The sequence below is a fragment of the Cygnus olor genome, chromosome 4, assembly GCF_009769625.2.
Source record: "Cygnus olor isolate bCygOlo1 chromosome 4, bCygOlo1.pri.v2, whole genome shotgun sequence".
In the NCBI taxonomy this organism is placed as follows: domain Eukaryota; kingdom Metazoa; phylum Chordata; class Aves; order Anseriformes; family Anatidae; genus Cygnus; species Cygnus olor.
The window spans coordinates 3125179-3142284 of record NC_049172.1 but is presented as its reverse complement, the minus strand read 5'-3'; the positions used below and the strand labels follow the sequence as shown (position 1 = coordinate 3142284).

Sequence of the window (17106 nt, the reverse complement as noted above, 5' to 3'; positions counted from 1 at the left end):
TATTTAGTACACCATTTTAATTGTCTTTGCTGGTTGTGTCTGTATATGGGTAATAGTGTTGTTGGTTTGGTTTTTTGTTTGTTTTTAATTATAATATTTACTGCCATGGAAGAGGTTTTTTTATTAAGTTGTTCACCTGCTTATGCATGTTTCTATGCTAATGTGCCATTACCAAATGTGAAATCATTTGACATGATTATCTGGGCAGTCTGTTCAGAGTTGCTTGATTAAGCATAAAGTTAGTGTTTCAGAGCGGTCTTCTAGTATTCTACAATTGTGAATGCTGGGATAGCTGATCCAAGTGAAAAATTACAGAAAACTACAAAAAAATGCTAGCTGCCTAAGTGCATGTAATTCTTCCAGTTAAGTTAGCAATATATGACCAATGGCAACTTCTAGGCAGGGGGGTGTGTGTGTGGCAATCAAGGAGGTAGACAGGAGAATTCACACTGATCATCTGGAAGACAAAATAAGTGTCTTCAGGGTATCAGCTGAATTCTGTAAAGGGGAAGTTATATTGTTGCTGTGTGACTTCAGTTGGCAGCTTTATGTAGCCTCCTAGACACTTTGATGTTGGCATCCTATTGTAGGTGCATAACTTCTTTTTCCTTCTGGACCAAACTGGAACAAGAGACTTGAGCATATAACCTAAAAGTAGTAGTAGTAGTAAAACTAAACATCATACTGTGTTTTTTAATTAAAAAACCCTTGCCAGATATGTTCCCCACCCCCTTCATATTTTTGTAAACAGCTGAGTAACTCTATTAATATTCAGAATATGAGGTCTTCTACTTGGAATCCACTTAATCTGAACTGTAAGTAAATTTTATTCGTAATCAAGGTATGTCTGAGATGTTTTATCTAGAGGTTGTCTTATTAATTGACAGCATGTCAACTATAACTTTGATTCAAGTCAATAGGATAAAACTGGCACTTGTGCAGTCAATTTAATGGAAGGCTAGGTCAGGTCTTTTTGCCCAAAATGTGAGGATTAAGTGATGCCCAAATAAATTGTTTGTAAAGAATGTTGGAAGAATCATCATGAATTGAAGGATCAGACTCTGGAGAGAGTATTTACTAAAGAACAAGTTTTCTAGCTGCCTTTCCTAAATGAAAATGGGTTTTTATATTATTGTTGTTTTACTTTACACCAACTTCTAAAATGAAATAGACCCTTGGCTACATTACAATGAAAGCTGTTATAGATGATCTTATAGATGATGCTATAGAGCCTGCATATTATGAAAATGGATCTTAAATATTTTTTATTTTCATCCATTAATTCAAAAAATCTTGGTCAACTAGCTTCTCAATAAGAGTCGTCTGGCTGTGTATCATTTTCCAAACGTGCTCATTTTCAAAATGTTTATTTTTTATACAGTGCTTTTTGGTTTGCTAATGAGTTGTTTTCCTATGACGTTTCTAGATTACTACTTTTTTTAATACTGGCACCTCTATGGAAACTACTGCTAATTTATCAAAGAGTGGCTGATTGTTTCCTAGTTAACGTTTTTTCATCATGTGTGTTGCTATTCTCTGTTCCAAGAGTATGATTCATGCAAAATGCTCTATGGTTTTTTGCAATCACTTTAATAGACTTGAAGATGTTGACTTTGGCATGTTACTAAAGCATGTGCAATAATCCTTGATTTTAAAATGACGATTAAATTTACTTCTACATCATATACAATCATTGAAAGTAATCCAGATATTTTGTAATCTGTGCAGCTGATTCTCCTTCACTGAGTATTTTATCTGAAAGAGTTTGACTATGTTTAATGACGTTGAGGCTTGAAAGTTCATTGAAACAGCACAAAACTATTTTGCTGTATAATATTGAGAGTGGAAATTGTGATAGAAACATCTATCTAAGATGAAAAAAAAATCATTCTGTCAAAATCCATTCTCATTATGCCTGCCTGGCTTTCTTTTTGTTTTGTTTTTTGATGTAAGTCATTTTTATTTTAGATGTGAAATTACATTTAATAATGGCTTTATGGAACAGTGCTCCTAAGGTCTTGAAAATTCTTGCAATCTGTGCAGATTTATTGAGGACATGCCACTGATACTTTCTTCTGTTACCAGACACATGTTAATAACTAGTGTACAGTAGAGACATTCATCAGATGTGTGCATGTCTGGAACACAATACATCCCTTTCAATATCTTGTTGGTTGACATTATTATAGAATTGATTATTTTTAATTTCTTTCTACAGTACTGTTTGGGGGTTGTGTATATGTTTTTAAGGAAGGTGACAATATTCCAGCTTTGGAAGGGAATCAGAACTAAGCCGTTTTGTTATTTTTTCTGTGATCTTCAGTGCCGTGAGAGGCTGTGCTAGTTTTTGATAGCATAGCTCAAGAAAAATTCATTTTTAATGCATATTTTGGGGTTGATTCTTACCCCAGGTAAACATAGTTGTAGAAATGACGTGAGGTTTGGAAACCTCTGTTTGTTTCCCATTCCTCGGGTCAGTATTTTCTCCTGGCTCCTGGAGACGTGCCTACAGAATGCACCGCTCTGGATCTATGGCTAGCCATGGAGCCCCTCTCTCCCTACAGCGTGTACAAAACGTACTGAGATGCAGTACTGTGACCTCTGCAGAACAGCCAGAAGATGGTAAGTAGGTTGCAGATGTTTCTGTTTATATACTGCACTTGAAAAGTTGTGACAGGTTATTTTTTCCCTGTAGATAACAGCACAGAAAATGTAAGCAATGAATATGATCGGAGACACATGCAAATGTCCTGTGTGACAGGGCCAGTGAATAGAAGTTGTGTAACAATACTGCCTAGTGGTGGTAACAGTGCTGGTTTTTGAAGTCCAAGCGATATGAAACAAGAACTTGCATGTCATCTGAAATCATTTAAGAGCAGTAATAGGAAGAGTGCTGTTTACTGGAAATGTAAAACACTCCCTCTTCCCTCAGACATAAGCCAAATTTGTGAACTTAAGAAATCCCATGCATTTTAGATAAGAGGTTGACTTCACATAAAAGCTTTTATATGTAAGCGCTTCTTTCAGACTGTTTTCATCATGCTCTTTTTCCAGACAGCTTGCACTTGCAGGCTATTTGCCACTGTCTAACTATAGAGTAGGAAGACTCAGATCAAAAACATAAGAAGCCAACCAGCCAATGGCTTTAGAAGCCTGCAGCCGGTAGCGCGGTGGCTGGTAGTGTTGTGATTCTCGTTCGGCTGCTTTGGTTAGGCTGAGGTGCTGGGCGTGTGGTAGAGGCATTGGTGCTGAGGTGGCAGCTGAGTCTTGCATTGCACGTCTATCCCAAAGACTGCAGCAGGTATCAGAGGCTACTTCAAAGGGTAGAAAACATGGGAACAAGGTATTTTTGGCAAGGATGAGACTCTCTCCTTTCTCTCGCTTGTTTCTCTTAATCTTAGAGTATGTTGCGTAATTCAACGATTCTACCCTCCATTATAATCCTGGTTTTCTTGTATTGTAATGAATAAAGTTGAAAGGCATTCTCAATGTTTAGAAGTTAAAAGGAAACACCTTAAATGTAAACCTTATCCCAGAATTCCTCAGACAGATGGGTTTGGAGTCAATAGCAGTATGATGCAAAGGTACACTAAGTTCTTCAGTGCTGTATAGTGGTAAGGATGGATGTGTATAGGGCAGGAGATTGATCTACTGAATGTTTAGGATAGGTTATGGAGCAGATGCTAATGCTAGAGGCTAAAATGTGTGCCTATTCTATGCCTTTCCAGTGTCTTTCAAACAATCCAAATCACCTGACAAAAAGGAAGTGCTAATGAAATGCTGAGCCCCTTAAAAAAAATAAAAAATAAATTTAAAAAAAAGTGAGAAAAACCTACCTGAAAATAAAACTGTAAGAGTGCAAGGTGGGTGGGAAGTGAGGGGGCAGAATAGGGAGAAGGCTTGCTGAAAGCTTTTAGTCGACTCTTGTCTTGGAGCAGCACTACTTTCGGCAAGCCCAGAATACTGGCAGTGAAAGTTCCTTCTCTGGACTGTCCCAGAAGTGACTTTAATCACACAAGTGTTTTTAGACCATACTTGTACAAAAAGACAAATCCTTACTGGACAACCAAATGCTTTACTACAAAATTTAGCTGGGTCTTTACATAACACGATCACAAATATTGCATGTTTATTTACATTCACAAGCAAAAACACTTTACTGGCAAAGAACATATATTTTAATCCCAAATAGAAAGAAGATTTCTGTGCAAAGTTAGTATAAGCATTAACTTAAAAATGCTATGCTGACAAAGTACTTCTAAGCTGCAAAATCTGGGAAGTTACAACCTAGGCTTGAAAATACTGTTCAGAGCTTAATGTCAAAGTAAAAAAAAAAAAAAAAAAAAGTGTAAGAAATGCAGCAAGACATTACATCCCTCCTTAGCTAACCAACATCGTGGCTAAAATATTGTTCCGAATGCTCTACATTAAAAGCTGTTAAATACATCTTCGAGGCATGTGGTCGCAGTTCTTGAACTGAATCTGCTACCATGGACTGGAGTGGCTCTAAGTGTCTCTCATATGTTTATGTGGAAAACAGTGGAGATGAGAGAGAATGTATGCCCTGGTAAAGACAGTGGCAGGAATTTGTTTCTGTTCAACAAAGTATGTCGTGGTATTGAAAACAGTAAGAGGACTGATGTACAGCAGTGAGAACCATGAAGAGGTAGGCTGAGATAATGGCCTTCTGCTCCTAAATCATGCAGGTTTCACAGGTTCAAAATCTCATCCAGCCTCCTTCTCTCTGCTAGCATGACTCATTTTCATCAATCTCTATAGGGCTTTTGCCTTGGGAAGGAAACAATGATGGGATAAAGCTGTTCTCGGGTATGGGTTGTAGCAATGGAATGCATTTTTCTTGTAAAATTGGTGCTTTTGCCAAGTGTAAGTGAGTCTCAAAATAATCCAAGGACTCCCCTTCTTGAATCTCCATTAAAATCTGGTAGTCCCCAAAACAAACAATGCACTTCCATGGCAGGTCGATTTTGTTTAAGTAACCCAGTTCTGTGTGGTCCACGAACAGCTTTGTTTTCTTGCTCATGTTCTTTATCTCAAAACACAATTCTGAGCTGTTAGGCTTTCTGTAGAACTGCAGTGAAAACTGAATCCGAGAAACACGAGTATCCACCAAGTTATAATGGCAGATGTTAGAGTCGCGGCCAAACTTGGCCGTTTCATCTGCCCTGACCTGTTCTCGCTTACAGAAATTCAGGCAGCGAAACATCATCTTGTCGTCTTGGCAAGGATGATAAAAAGTCATGTGGAGGCATGCTGCTGTTTCCTCAGTTTCAGCTTCTTCATAAGAGGTCATGATGAAATGAATTCTCAAAGCTACGAGAAAAAAGTAAAATCACAGCATGAAGTCACTGCAATGCCATACAAGACTATTTTTTTGGTACTAAAGTACTTAATATGCTATTGCATAGTGATCCTATGTACATCATAGCAAATTGTCTAGCAGTAAACACTGGAACAAAGAAGTGGGAGTTGAGCACACCCAGTCCATGAAAACCATCATTTCCTACCCCTCTGCCAAAGACTCAGTAGGGGACAAATAACTTTAACAAATGCAAAATGAGTATAGTCAGTAATATTTCAAATGGGTAAAAAGTGGCATTTTGGCTCTTTAGTCGGTTTACTTCATGTATGAAACTAAATGGAATATGTAGAAATGACTGATGTGGCAGTATGTAAAATTCTTGCAAAAGCTAGAAGATCAGAGACACAAAAGAAGAATTGTCTCCAGTTCTAGGAATTTCCCTGTTGCCTACTGGAAAATCCCAGCTCTCTAGTGCAAAAGTACCTAATTAGGCATTAGAACTAACAAATAAGGGTTTTTTTTTGTTTGTTTGTTTTGGGGGGGGGGGTACCTTTTGAAATGCAGCACAGAGCTACTTGCTTAGGAACTAAATTCTGTTCCGATGTCTGAGTTACCACAGTGCATCCAAATATAAATCTACTACACACCTCAGGAAACATTGTAATCTAGTCCTCTGTACGTGGAAGGCTTGTATTTTCCTGCACATAAACTTAGTCTGAAGAAAGAAAAGGCTATGTAACCTGAGAATGAGTTCTCAGTTGCTGGTCAGAGAAGTGCATTATTAAAATGCATTATTTGTGAGCAGCTATTGGAATCAAATAGTGAATATGTTTGCAATGTTTCTCTTACCTCACTAAGTTCCCAACATGTCACACCAGTTCTGAGCTATCTTTACCAGCTCTATTCATTGAATCATGCTGAATAAAGCTTACAATTTAACCTGTTGTTTTATGGGTATCTGAGACATCAGTGCAGCAAAGAATTCTGACTTCTTCTTTTCAAGGCTTAGTTATACCACTGTAAATAAGCCCCAAGCACAATGCATTGTGTATCAGCGTGCTGCTCTCTATGGGAAACCCAGAAACGTCTTCGTAGACCTTTGGCGCAATAACAGCAGCAGGTCTCATACAGAAGTGTAGCTACCACAGCTTGCATACTGAAGGGGACTACCACAGTGCTTCTACCAAGCTCAGATAATTAGAGGAATATAAAATTTCAAGTAGATCTCAGAGTTCACTTTAAAACCAAGTAGAACATATAATCCATACATTTGACAGAGGTATAAACAGACACCCCGGTGGCAGGTTACTCCTTTGTCATATGTAAAAGGCATGCTTCAGTGGCATCAGTGTCCATCCCTCATTCCAGGCGTATGGCCCAGCCCCAGGTAGCTGGGTGAGCTATGTGAGCAGGAGGATGGGCTGTCTTCTCCTGCGCTTCCTTCTGCTCTTGACTGTTTCGCTCCAGTAAGAGGTTGCAAGATGCTACATGAGGTTAGCTTTGGCTAACGGGAAAAACCACATCATTTCATTTAGTTCACAAATCAGTCTGTAGAAACAGTTTTCTGTCTCAAGTCTTGGGCTGAGTTTGATGCCAAATTAGTACTGAAAGAGTTTTTCATTGCTAGGTTGTATGGAGCAGCAAAAAGGTTTTGGAGAATACTCTCTGGAGAAGGAAACTTTCCATACTGAAAATCAAGATTTCTCCTGCAACTGTAAGGTAGCCCACTGTGGTGTGGTTGTCTGTACTTTCACTTGGGTCAAACAGTCATGATTTTACCGTTTTCCCTTCTCTCAACATCATTTCTTTCAGTGTGCATAAGTATCCCTATTTTTAGACGCAGAGGAGCGACACTGAGAATTGCAAACACAGTTACCTAACTTGAGAACTATGGGGCGCCGAGGTGGGTGTTTAGCAACACAGGCAAGAGCCCTAGCTCTCTACCTTCAGGTCAGAGTTCAGACCAATCTGCTTCTGCAGAGTAGAACATAAGGCTTCAGCATGCATACCAAGAAAAAGAGTAACATCCATTTTGTTATTTATCTTTTATTTTAAGTGACCACGAACCCTAGGGCAGGGGTGGTACAGAATGAGGTTTTCAAGAAGGCTGCCTACGCACAGCTCTCCTTCCCATACTCCAGAAACACCAGGCTGCCAGCCTATCTTCCACCACTGGCAAGGGAGAGCATGGGAGGCTGACAGCCAGCAGCTTACTTTACAACCTGTTTGTCTACAGCCAGGTTTGTTCTGAGTGTTGGGTGTCTAATGCAGACGATCCTCCTGCACCACCTCACCAATGTACACCACACAAGTGTACACAGAAAGCAAACGTTCCCTAGGCAAATGTCCTGACAGCTCCTAACTTTGGAGTGCTCAGTGCCTGCAGCCTTAGTCATGTTAAAACAACCTGTGCTGTAGTTACAAGAGAGTGTGCTCAAACTGCAGCTCGCTCGCGGTTCCACAGGCACAAAGCGGGGTGTCTGAGCGGGGACCCGTGCCACCCTGCAGCCTTTCACCCATGAAATGCAGCCATCTGCTCACGACACTGACCGCAGCTATTGCAAGGAAAGTTCAGATGCCAGCACAGCCACCTAAGCCAGAAGATACTGAAGAAGACAACCCAACCAGCTGCCACTCAAGCCGAACTGCTCACCTGTGTTCAAACAATCCACAAAGCTGTGTGGCAGCAGGAACCATGCCGGCCTTTGTCAGCCCACAGAGGCCCTTTCACTTTCCCCCACCACCCGAGGCCGCCACAGGGGCCCGGACCCCTCCTCACCTGCGGCTGTGGGCCCTGTAGGACTGAAATGGCGGCACAGGGCCGTGAGGGAGCAGCTGGAAGGAGCTGGGGATCCGAGGGCCGGGATGTGGTGGGGAGCTCCGGTCCCAGGGGTGGCAGTGGCCGCAGGTGGTTCACGCCTTGAGAACAGCCAGGCTCTGCTCTGCACAGCTTCATCTGGGGTCTTGTGTGGACATCTGAAAATCTCACATTCATCAAGGACTTTTCTCAAATCAGTAGTAACACTGCTGGCAAGAAGTATATGCCACAGAGGTGGCAGGTTAAGCTTTCAGAAGAATTCAAGTAGTTTCAGTTTCACTCCCCACCTCCCAAATTAACACTTTGAACACAAACAAGATGTAGTAATTACAAGGCATGCTTTCAAAGTAATAGTTCACTGATAATGTTTTAAAGATATTAAGAAGTGTTCAGTTATTTTCCTGTGCTCTAAGCAGCGGTGGTTCAGCTTCATTGCACTGCCTCCTCCCCTTGCTGCTAAACCAAGCTGAGCTGAAAATTCATTGCACTAGAAATCCTGATGCAACCCTGCCACCCAGTAGGAAAAATGAGCCATTCCCTCCCCTTCAGCTGCTCCATTTTACTTATTAAGCAAGATTACTCCCACACACGGAACGAAAGGCAGAGCACAGAGAAAAAGGATTTGTCTCGGTCTCAGTCCTTCACTACACTGTGTACATGTAGTGCTGTGACTGAAAGGTGGTGTGCCTTGATAAGTACTGTAAGATGGAGCCTATGCAGTTAAATACCTGTGCTAGTTCATATGAGCTGTATTTCATTTACAGGCTCCTTTTACTTGTTCAATAAACAGGTAAATCACCTATAGTTTGCGAAGTTCTTTCATTACCGTACTCCTGTAATAGCTTTTATCAGTCCCGATAGATCTGCTACATATGCCTGGCTCCCTCTGTGCCCACCAGAAGGGCTCAGACCCGGTTTTGCAGGGAGCCTGCTGAGAAGCAGAGCAGGAGAAGCGATTCCCTGAAGCCGCTCGCTCACTTACCAGCACGCCGGGGCTGCAGCAGGCGGGCTGGGCGCGTGTGCTGGTGCACCAGGGCTCGGCCGCCTTCTGGAAAGCACAGCGTTGTGCAATGCGCAGCATGTGCTGCCTGTTGTAATTCCTGTCAGACCTTTGTTTCCGGATACAGCCGATTTACAAGGCCTCGGTGCTGGGAGTGAGCTTTCCCGGTGAGGTTATTTCAATTGTAGCTGCCAAGGTATGTCAGTGCTCTTCCTGTTTATTTCACTTTTTCCGGCATTAGCTAGCCTCGCACCAACTACGTCTTTACTATTAGTTTCTTAATTTGATACAGCGCTGTATGACTTCATGCAGGAGATGTCTGGGACTGGATTTATTGCTCCTTCCGTCCCTAAGTCTCACACTGGCTGAAATGCTGCCAGCTTCAGCAAAATGACCCCAGCCTTCCCCCTGAAACAGAAAATCCCCAGCACTCGGTCCTTCTGGGGCTTTTTGGGTGTAGCCGCAATCACTTCCTACAAAAATAGTTACTTGGTGTACTAGAGTCCATTCCTATGTTGCATTAACTTCTTTTTTTTTTTTAATTATTGAATTTCCTTTAGAAGTGAAACTGCAAATATATGTGCAAAGCCTGCGGAGCTGGCCAGCGTGGTGTAGTGGGCGAGGCACTGGGACTGGATTGCAACAACAGTGCTGGACATGGAAATAGAAGTGGGTTGGAGCCGTGCTTTCCTCTCGGGGTGCCTTCTGTCTGGCTGTGTGTCAGACACCCATGTTCATTGCCTTGCCAGTAATAAGGGAGAGGGAAGTTCCTGAAAAAGGCCTGCTTGTAACTTTAAATTAATGGTTTCCTGCATCCAGTGTGTCTGCGTGTTTATCAGTGGCATGTTAGCAAGGCTATCTGCTTGGGCTAATTATGTATTTGTAATGAGTAACTATGGTAGGCTGAAAGACTGAGGTGGTTAGGATTGGTTGTTGTGCTGTTTTTCTAACAGCTTTGGTCTGATTTCTAAGGTTTCAGGTAAGTCTAGATCCCAAACAGGCAAATCTGGAAAATGGAAAAATACTAGGAACTCTTAAGTTGCTTTCAGTCAGGATCACTTTTTGAGAAGCTGAGAGTCACTGAAGGGAAGTCGGTTTCTTCCTGTTTTGGGGCAGTTCATGTTAGGTCATAAGAATCATAGAAAGTGTATTCCGGGTTGGTGAGTGAAAGCACTCCCTTTGGATATCTGTGTTCCAGCTAATTCTTTCTAAGTGACTAAACATGAAAACCTGTTCTCCAAACTTCCTCCCAGTGCTTTAACAAGTTTTAGGAACATTCAGTAAAGCATCCCAATGTGAGGTTTTGGTCTTTCGGGATTGGTTGTTGGTCTTTTTTGGTTGCTCTGGCCCATTGAGCAAGTGGCACAGTGGTTAGTGATCTGCCTAGCCTATTCAAAAGCTGGGAACTCATTGATAATGGTGTGTGGATATTTAGAAATCCCACTCTTCATCGTTGTGTTTCTTTTGCTGCCTAACAGCTGTTCTGTGGACCCATGTGCAGGGCAAGACCTGAGACTAGAAACAGCCTGGACCAGTCTGACACCTGCTATTTTTCTCTGCTATTTACCTTAACGTCATGGAAGCGTCCTTATCCTGTTGGATCAACAGCAGGTCTGGCCTGATTTCAGTGGTGCTGAGATTTTACTGCAGCTCTGCCCAGCCCTGCCATAGCTGGACTTAAAGGTGTGGGTGTCACAGCTTCAGACTGGGTTTGCCACCATGCAACAGGAGAGATTTAGGTGTGACGGGTAACTAGCTTGTAAATGCTGAGTACAATTTCTGTGCTTTGCTGATGACCCTCTTTTGGCAGCTGGATTTCTCACTCCCTTGTACTGTAACTTTCTTAGTGGTGTTGTGTGAATGCTGAAGTGAGACCTTCTATGTCAAACTTTGCCTTAGAAAACGCTTGCAGTGGATGTGAACACATGACTTTTTGCTTTTAAGGCAAATAGGCAGAGATGCCATCGTTCTGTAGGGTTGAACTCTCGCCAAGAGGTGACATGAGCAGCGTGCTCCTGCTTCAAACACCATATCCGAAATGCATCCTTGCATGGCAAGCTTAGCAGGCAGCCCATGAAGAGTGCAATAGCTGAGTTACCACCCCATGTCTCCCCAGGTCTCCCCATTTGCTCATCCCCCAGCACGTCTCTGAACACCCTCACGGTCTGCTTGCTCCCCAGCACTGAGCACCTCACCTTGAGGTGTTGGACATGTGCCTCATGGGCCCTGACAAGCTCTGTGTTGGGGTGCACACAGCCACTGCACTGCACTGGTCCCCCTGTGCAGCACAGGGGTGACCTGGGTCATCCTTAGCCCTTTGGGGATGTGCAGGGCCAGGCAGCAGGAGGAACAGTCACAGCCCTGGGCTACGAAATGCTGTCGGGTGGATGCATTTGTTTGCACATCCGCGGTGCTGGGAAATAATAATATCCCCGTAGTGTCCAGCACAGACTTGCATGGGGGGACCGGTAGGTGGCAATGTTTGATCAGGCAGCGGGAAATGGCATTTTGTATTGCAAGAGCTCTTCTGACACTTCAAGTTAATGGTAGTCATTTCAGTGGTAACTTCCAAGAGTTCATTTGGGAAAAGCGTAACAGAGCAAGCAGCAACCTATAGCTAGGTTCTGCAATTAGTTGTTGTGACCTTAGAGCAGCCAAGTGCCTCCTGTTCAATGGGAAAAGAAACAGTCCCTCCTCAAAGACACGCAGTCCGAGTATAAAACAGGATATTCAGCTGGATCTCAGTGTGAGAGGAGGAGATAAGCACAAGAAGGCGTTGCTTTCACTGAAATTTCACGTTGCACTTGCAGGAACCACAAAGCAGTGAAGAGAAATTCCAGAGGAAAAAGGAGTGCAGTTCCCCCCTTGTTTTATTTACTTCTTTGTGCCTTCTTTACTCAGGACAAAAGAACTTTTCCATTTCCCTCTCATCCAACCTGAACAAAGTCAGTTTGAGGGAGTTCATTCTGACTAGCAAACAGCACTCTTTCTTACAAGGTGGACTTTACTTACACCACTGTCCCAGTTCTCGTGTTCTTTCTTTCCACATCGTCTGCCCTTTGTCCTTCTTCCAAGCATGTCCTGGTTTTCCCCCCTCTAGCTTCTCCCCTTCATTTCTATTGTGCCTCTCTGCTACCCCAATTTCTTCTCCATCTCCTTCCTCTCTTGCTGTCTGTGGTCCTTCTGTCTCACCATCCTCCTGATATTTTTTCTTACTACTCTGTTGTTCCCTCCACCCTTTGTTTTGTCAGTGGGGCTTTTCTCCCTCTGTCTGGGTGCTTTCCTGTTCCCTGCTGTCTTTATTTCTACTTCTTCTCCAGTCTGCCCTTGCTGCTCAAGCCCAGACACCTGTGAAATGGAATCACGCAGTCACAGGGCAGCAAGGAAGTATGGTAGATACCAGGAAGAAGCTGGGAAGTGGAACAGACTTCTCTCTGTTGGCGTCACACTGCAAGACCCTTGAGAACTGACCCAGTAGTAGGGCCTCAGCATTTCCCTCCTTACTCTGGCTAAGGGATGGCTGCCCTCTTTACGAATAACTGGCAGAAGTAACTGAGGGCTAGAGAGATAAAATATAGTGGGGATGCTGTGAAAAGAGGTGGAGATGTTCCGTGTGCCTTGGAGTCCCTTCTTATTGACAGCTGTGGCTTTGGAGGACGGTTCATGCAGCTCTGTGGGAAAGAGCTCCTGTAACTCCAGCTTTCATGGGATAAAGAGTGGAAAAAGGAAAGTAAGGGAGGTTTGATGCCATAGAGCAGGTGCTTGCTTCTTGCTCAAAATTAAAAGCAAATCATCTTTTAGCCCTAATACAAAAGAAAAACTGTCAGCCCTTCCCTGTTGGTTTTTGTTTGTTTGTTTGCTTGTTTTTGTTGTTGTTTTGTTGTTATTGTTATTTTTTAAGTTAGAACAAAGACTGCAGACTTAGGCATGATGGAGCATCACGTTTCTCAGAGAGGAGTGTCTTAATGAATTTCAGTAGAGCTGGAAACGAAAAATCTTTTGTGTAACTTAGGAACATGTTGGGGATGAGTGTTCTGTGCACAGCTGCTGATTGTAGCTGTGCTCATTCCTCCTAGCTGTTGAATAAAAGAGTCCCCTGTGTTTTCTAAAAATATTTAGAAAGCTGTGGGGTTTTTGTTAGTGAGCTGACTGGAGTTCTCTTTGTTTACCAATAATTGGGAGTGCAGCTTTCAGTTATTTGGTGGTCATCTCCCTTCTTTTGTTACCTAGAGGTGATTTACTGGTTGAAGTTCTGATCCCTGGTTGTAGGCCACTACACTTACAGCTGGCATAGACATCTCGCGTTTGTTATTTTCTGGAACTTCACTCAAACCAGAAAGAGAAAATACTTGGCATACGGATAAAGATTTTCCTTCTGTAATTGCTTACAAGAAGTATGCAATCCATGTATTGTTCTGACATTTTTCTGCCTGCAGATAACCTCTGAACCTCACCTGGAGAGTCTCCCTGATATCTCAGTTGTTGACCTTATCAGATTCACAAGCTACATGTGGTTGGACCTTAAACAGGCTTGCTGAAGAGAAGTCTGTGTTGCTGTAGTTAGCACAGCATGCAGTGTGACACCCCGGCTTAGCTCTGTGGAATGCATGTGGAAGCCCATCTTTTATATCAAATCTCACACTGACGATCTAAACATTAGAAGACTTGGTGAGTTACAACTATTACATGATGGAATTATTAACCTTTATAATCCTACTGACCAGCTCTGGCCGTTAAGAGACCTGAGAGTGCTCCTTGCAAGAACTAAAACAATGGTTCAGGTTTCCTGCAGTGACTACAGCTGAGGAAAGTATGTTCTCCCTCGATGATAACCCTTGCACTTCAGCTTGATGTTCTCTGCTCTTTGCTGTTTCCTGTTGTAAAGACCTGAACTGTGGAAACTGTCCAAAGCTGTGGTTTCTCAAGGTGGCCACATATCAGCTCTAATCAAAGGCATCACGACACATAGTTTGTCTAGTGGTGAGTATTTTAAATACTGTATTGGGAATTGATAAGATTCTAACAATGATAAGGTATATTTTCTGTATTGAAAAATCTCTTTTCTTGTGTTCTGAAGCAGATCCATTGGCATATAAACACTGTGACAATTGTTCTAGACTCCAGTGAAATGAAAGTTATTTTGAAGAGTTAAAATAAGCCCTAAAATAAACTTTTATTTATATATGGCATATAGTTTTCCTCAGATGTAGGCTTTAATTGTAGTTTCTGGTCAGTCATTGTGATATCACTCTTGCTTTCTAGCTGGCATCCTAAAACTAAGTGACCAAAAAATAGACCTGAACCAAAGCCTGCTGAAATAAACCTGAGCCTTTCCACAGAAAGGGGTCTGAGGTGGAATAAATGCAGAAAGAGAAGACAGGAGGGAGCCACGTTTCAGTAAATATTCTCACTTCAACAGCTTCCATCTCCTTTCCACTCCAGGTTATATTGGCTGTCAGCCTCAAAGAGTGAGCCATGGTAACCTGCCGTATTTCAGAAGCCTGTCTGTGAGACAGAGCATCCCTGTGAGCCATTTATTGGTGTTTAGGAGCGAGGTATTTGCATTACCTCAGGCATATATGCTTCAGATGTAACTTGTCGTTTAGAGGTGGCGAAGGCAGCCTTGAATCTCTTCCCTCACTTGGGACTAGGGTAGTTTTGCCCCTTACAAAAAAAATCTCGGTGATGAAAAACAGTAGGATTTCATAGCACAGGCAGCATTGGTTTACGGGTTTGTGTATAGTCTCACAAGGGAACACTGTTCAATAGGCTTCAAAGTGATTCAGCCATGGCACAACTGTGGCTGTGGCCACATGTAATATAGCCTGTAGCTCTTTAAAGAGGATTAGCCTTAGATCAGGGACAGCATTCATTGCTGGATTTCATGTAAAGTAGAATATGCTAATGAAATGGTAATGTCTACAGCAAACATTGCATAATATTGTAAACCCTCAAAATTGAGCATTGTGTCTTGATATCTCTGCTGGAAGTCAAACTTTTATATTCTGTTTGTTACTTGAAGAAAAAGTGAAGTTTGTAGTATCACCACAAGCTATAATAAATTAAGGTCTGGTTTGAAGTCTTACATGAAAAGTTTAGAAGATAACAACACTTAAAAGTAACTTTTCCAATGCTGGTGAATACTTTAATAATGTTATATCTCTCCAGCAGAGACAGAACTCACCACATCTTAAAATATCTTAATTGGGGTTTTCTGTAACAAGTGTGATCTTGGTTCAATCCTGCATTCTCACCCTGCCTGCCATTCTGTTGCTCTAAATAGCATGTTTGGGCTTATATGAGTTTCAGCATGAATCCTGCAGAGATACAATATTTCTGACTTGTGTTTCTGAGCCATTTTGTCTTTTTTTTTTTTTTTTTTTCATTTTCTGTCTGTTAGTTTCAACTGGCAGTCCAGCAGGCTCAATGTGGCTCTCCTCCTTCAGTTTTATGTCAGTCTTTTGAATTTTTGAAGATTAATATGGTACATATGTTTAAAAAGCCCCAGACTTCAAGGGGAGATGTCTTGAGATGACAAACTACATGGCTTGAGATGTTGTAAAGGATTGTGTTTGCAGAGTGTCATGAACACCCCTCAGAAAACTGCCCTCCTGTGAGCACTTGACCACCTGTAAAAGCCTCAGCTGTGTTGTTGCACGTAGAGGAGACCACTCTCATAGCATTAATTCACCATAGTGATTTATTATGGTGCTTATTACACCAGGAGTCATCTTTATTTTTAATGTTGTGTATGCCGTGTAATTTAATGTCATGTAGGCCGTATGGTACCCCAATATGACGCTGCCTCAGTGCCCGGCCTTGCAGCCTTTGCCAGTGGAAGATCTTGGACTGCTAGGCGCAATGTCCCCTGGCACAAGCCAGCAGAGTGCACATGGGGCCCTGCAGCATCAGCAGGCTCGTGGCCTGGGCTTTGACACCCACACAGCATATTCGGGCATGCTCTCCATGCAGAGCGCAGTAGTAGGCCTCATAAACCCCAATAGGACATTTTGCTTTTGTGGTGTCTTGAAGTGCCTCCTCCCCTCGTTCTGGGGAATCAGAGTCTGAGGAAAGCCTTTGCGAAGAAGATCTTTCTGGCTCCGCTTTCATAATGTCAGCTTTTATTAGTAAGTAGTTTTCCACCCTGCACAGTGCCATAGCTTAGGATTTTCTTGTTTGGAGATTTTTTTGGTGGTAGTGTCTTGTTGTCTATTTTATTTTTTATATACATAAATATATATAAATATATATTTTAATTTTGAAGGCTTTTTTCTCTGTAGACGTGGAGGGGTGGTGATACATATTCATGAAAGAGAAGTCTTCTCAGCCCCTGTTCACGCTGACAAAGACTTGGCTGTTTCACACAGCAAGCTGGCTGGAATTGTGTGGGGCCTGCCTGACCAGATTAGAGCAAACAGCAAGCTTAGTCCTCCAGTCGTTAGGCCTCGCCTGCCTAACAATTTCCCCAATTGTCATTTTGACAAGGCTGTCATTAGGTGATGGCTTCTTTTGGCCATTTTCAGATAAAGATAATTTCCTTAACTTCCATTTTATTTGACAACAAGTAGTTTGGGAGAGAAAGGAAGTGCTTCAGTGGTTTATGGATTAGGGGTTTGTCACTTCAAAGGCATCTTTGATCTAAAAATATGTGCTGTACCAAATTCATTATGTCTTTTTTTTTTTTTTAGAACTTTTTAATTTATTGATCTTCCCCTCAGTTATTCCCTTTTTTTGGCATCCCCTAACAGTGCATGAGATAGCAGCAATGAGGGGAAGGAGCCCAAACGTTCTGGCCTCTCTGGGAAGCCATTGCTGGGGCAAAACAACAGGTGCTTTTGGTGGGCACCAGGCACCAGCTTCATGGCTGGGGTCAGCCATCAGTGCTGCAGGGGGACGGGGCTGGAGGTCTGTGGGGCTGGAGGCCTATGGGGATTGAGGTCTGTGGGGCTGGAGGTCTGTGAGGCTGAA

General features: G+C 42.5%; 2 protein-coding genes across 5 annotated transcripts in view; one reads left to right on the top strand and one right to left on the bottom strand.

Moving 5' to 3' along the window:
- Positions 1 to 4059: 4059 nt before the first annotated feature.
- TIFA (TRAF interacting protein with forkhead associated domain) lies at positions 4060 to 8057 on the bottom strand. Its single transcript, XM_040557094.1, has 2 exons — positions 7974 to 8057; positions 4060 to 5331 (listed from the first exon to the last, which is right to left on the bottom strand). Exon 2 carries the CDS (start codon positions 5309 to 5311, stop codon positions 4748 to 4750), a length of 564 nt encoding a protein of 187 aa, XP_040413028.1. The 5' UTR covers positions 5312 to 5331; positions 7974 to 8057; the 3' UTR covers positions 4060 to 4747.
- A 1190-nt stretch (positions 8058 to 9247) lies between these two features.
- The window catches only part of ALPK1 (alpha kinase 1), a 41478-nt gene continuing 33619 nt past the window's right edge, over positions 9248 to 17106 (top strand). Inside the window, exons 1-3 of one of the 4 annotated variants that reach the window (XM_040557086.1) lie at positions 9248 to 9334; positions 9699 to 9807; positions 13575 to 13806. The gene's annotated coding sequence lies outside the window, so the exon portion shown is untranslated. Of the gene's footprint in view, positions 9335 to 9698; positions 9808 to 13178; positions 14119 to 17106 lie in introns of those variants that run through there. The other 3 variants (XM_040557087.1, XM_040557089.1, XM_040557088.1) reach the window with 3 other exon arrangements.

Excerpts from the sequence above, each read along its gene's own strand:
- TIFA (XM_040557094.1), bottom strand. The coding sequence starts at position 5,311 with ATGACCTCTTATGAAGAAGCTGAAACTGAGGAAACAGCAGCATGCCTC.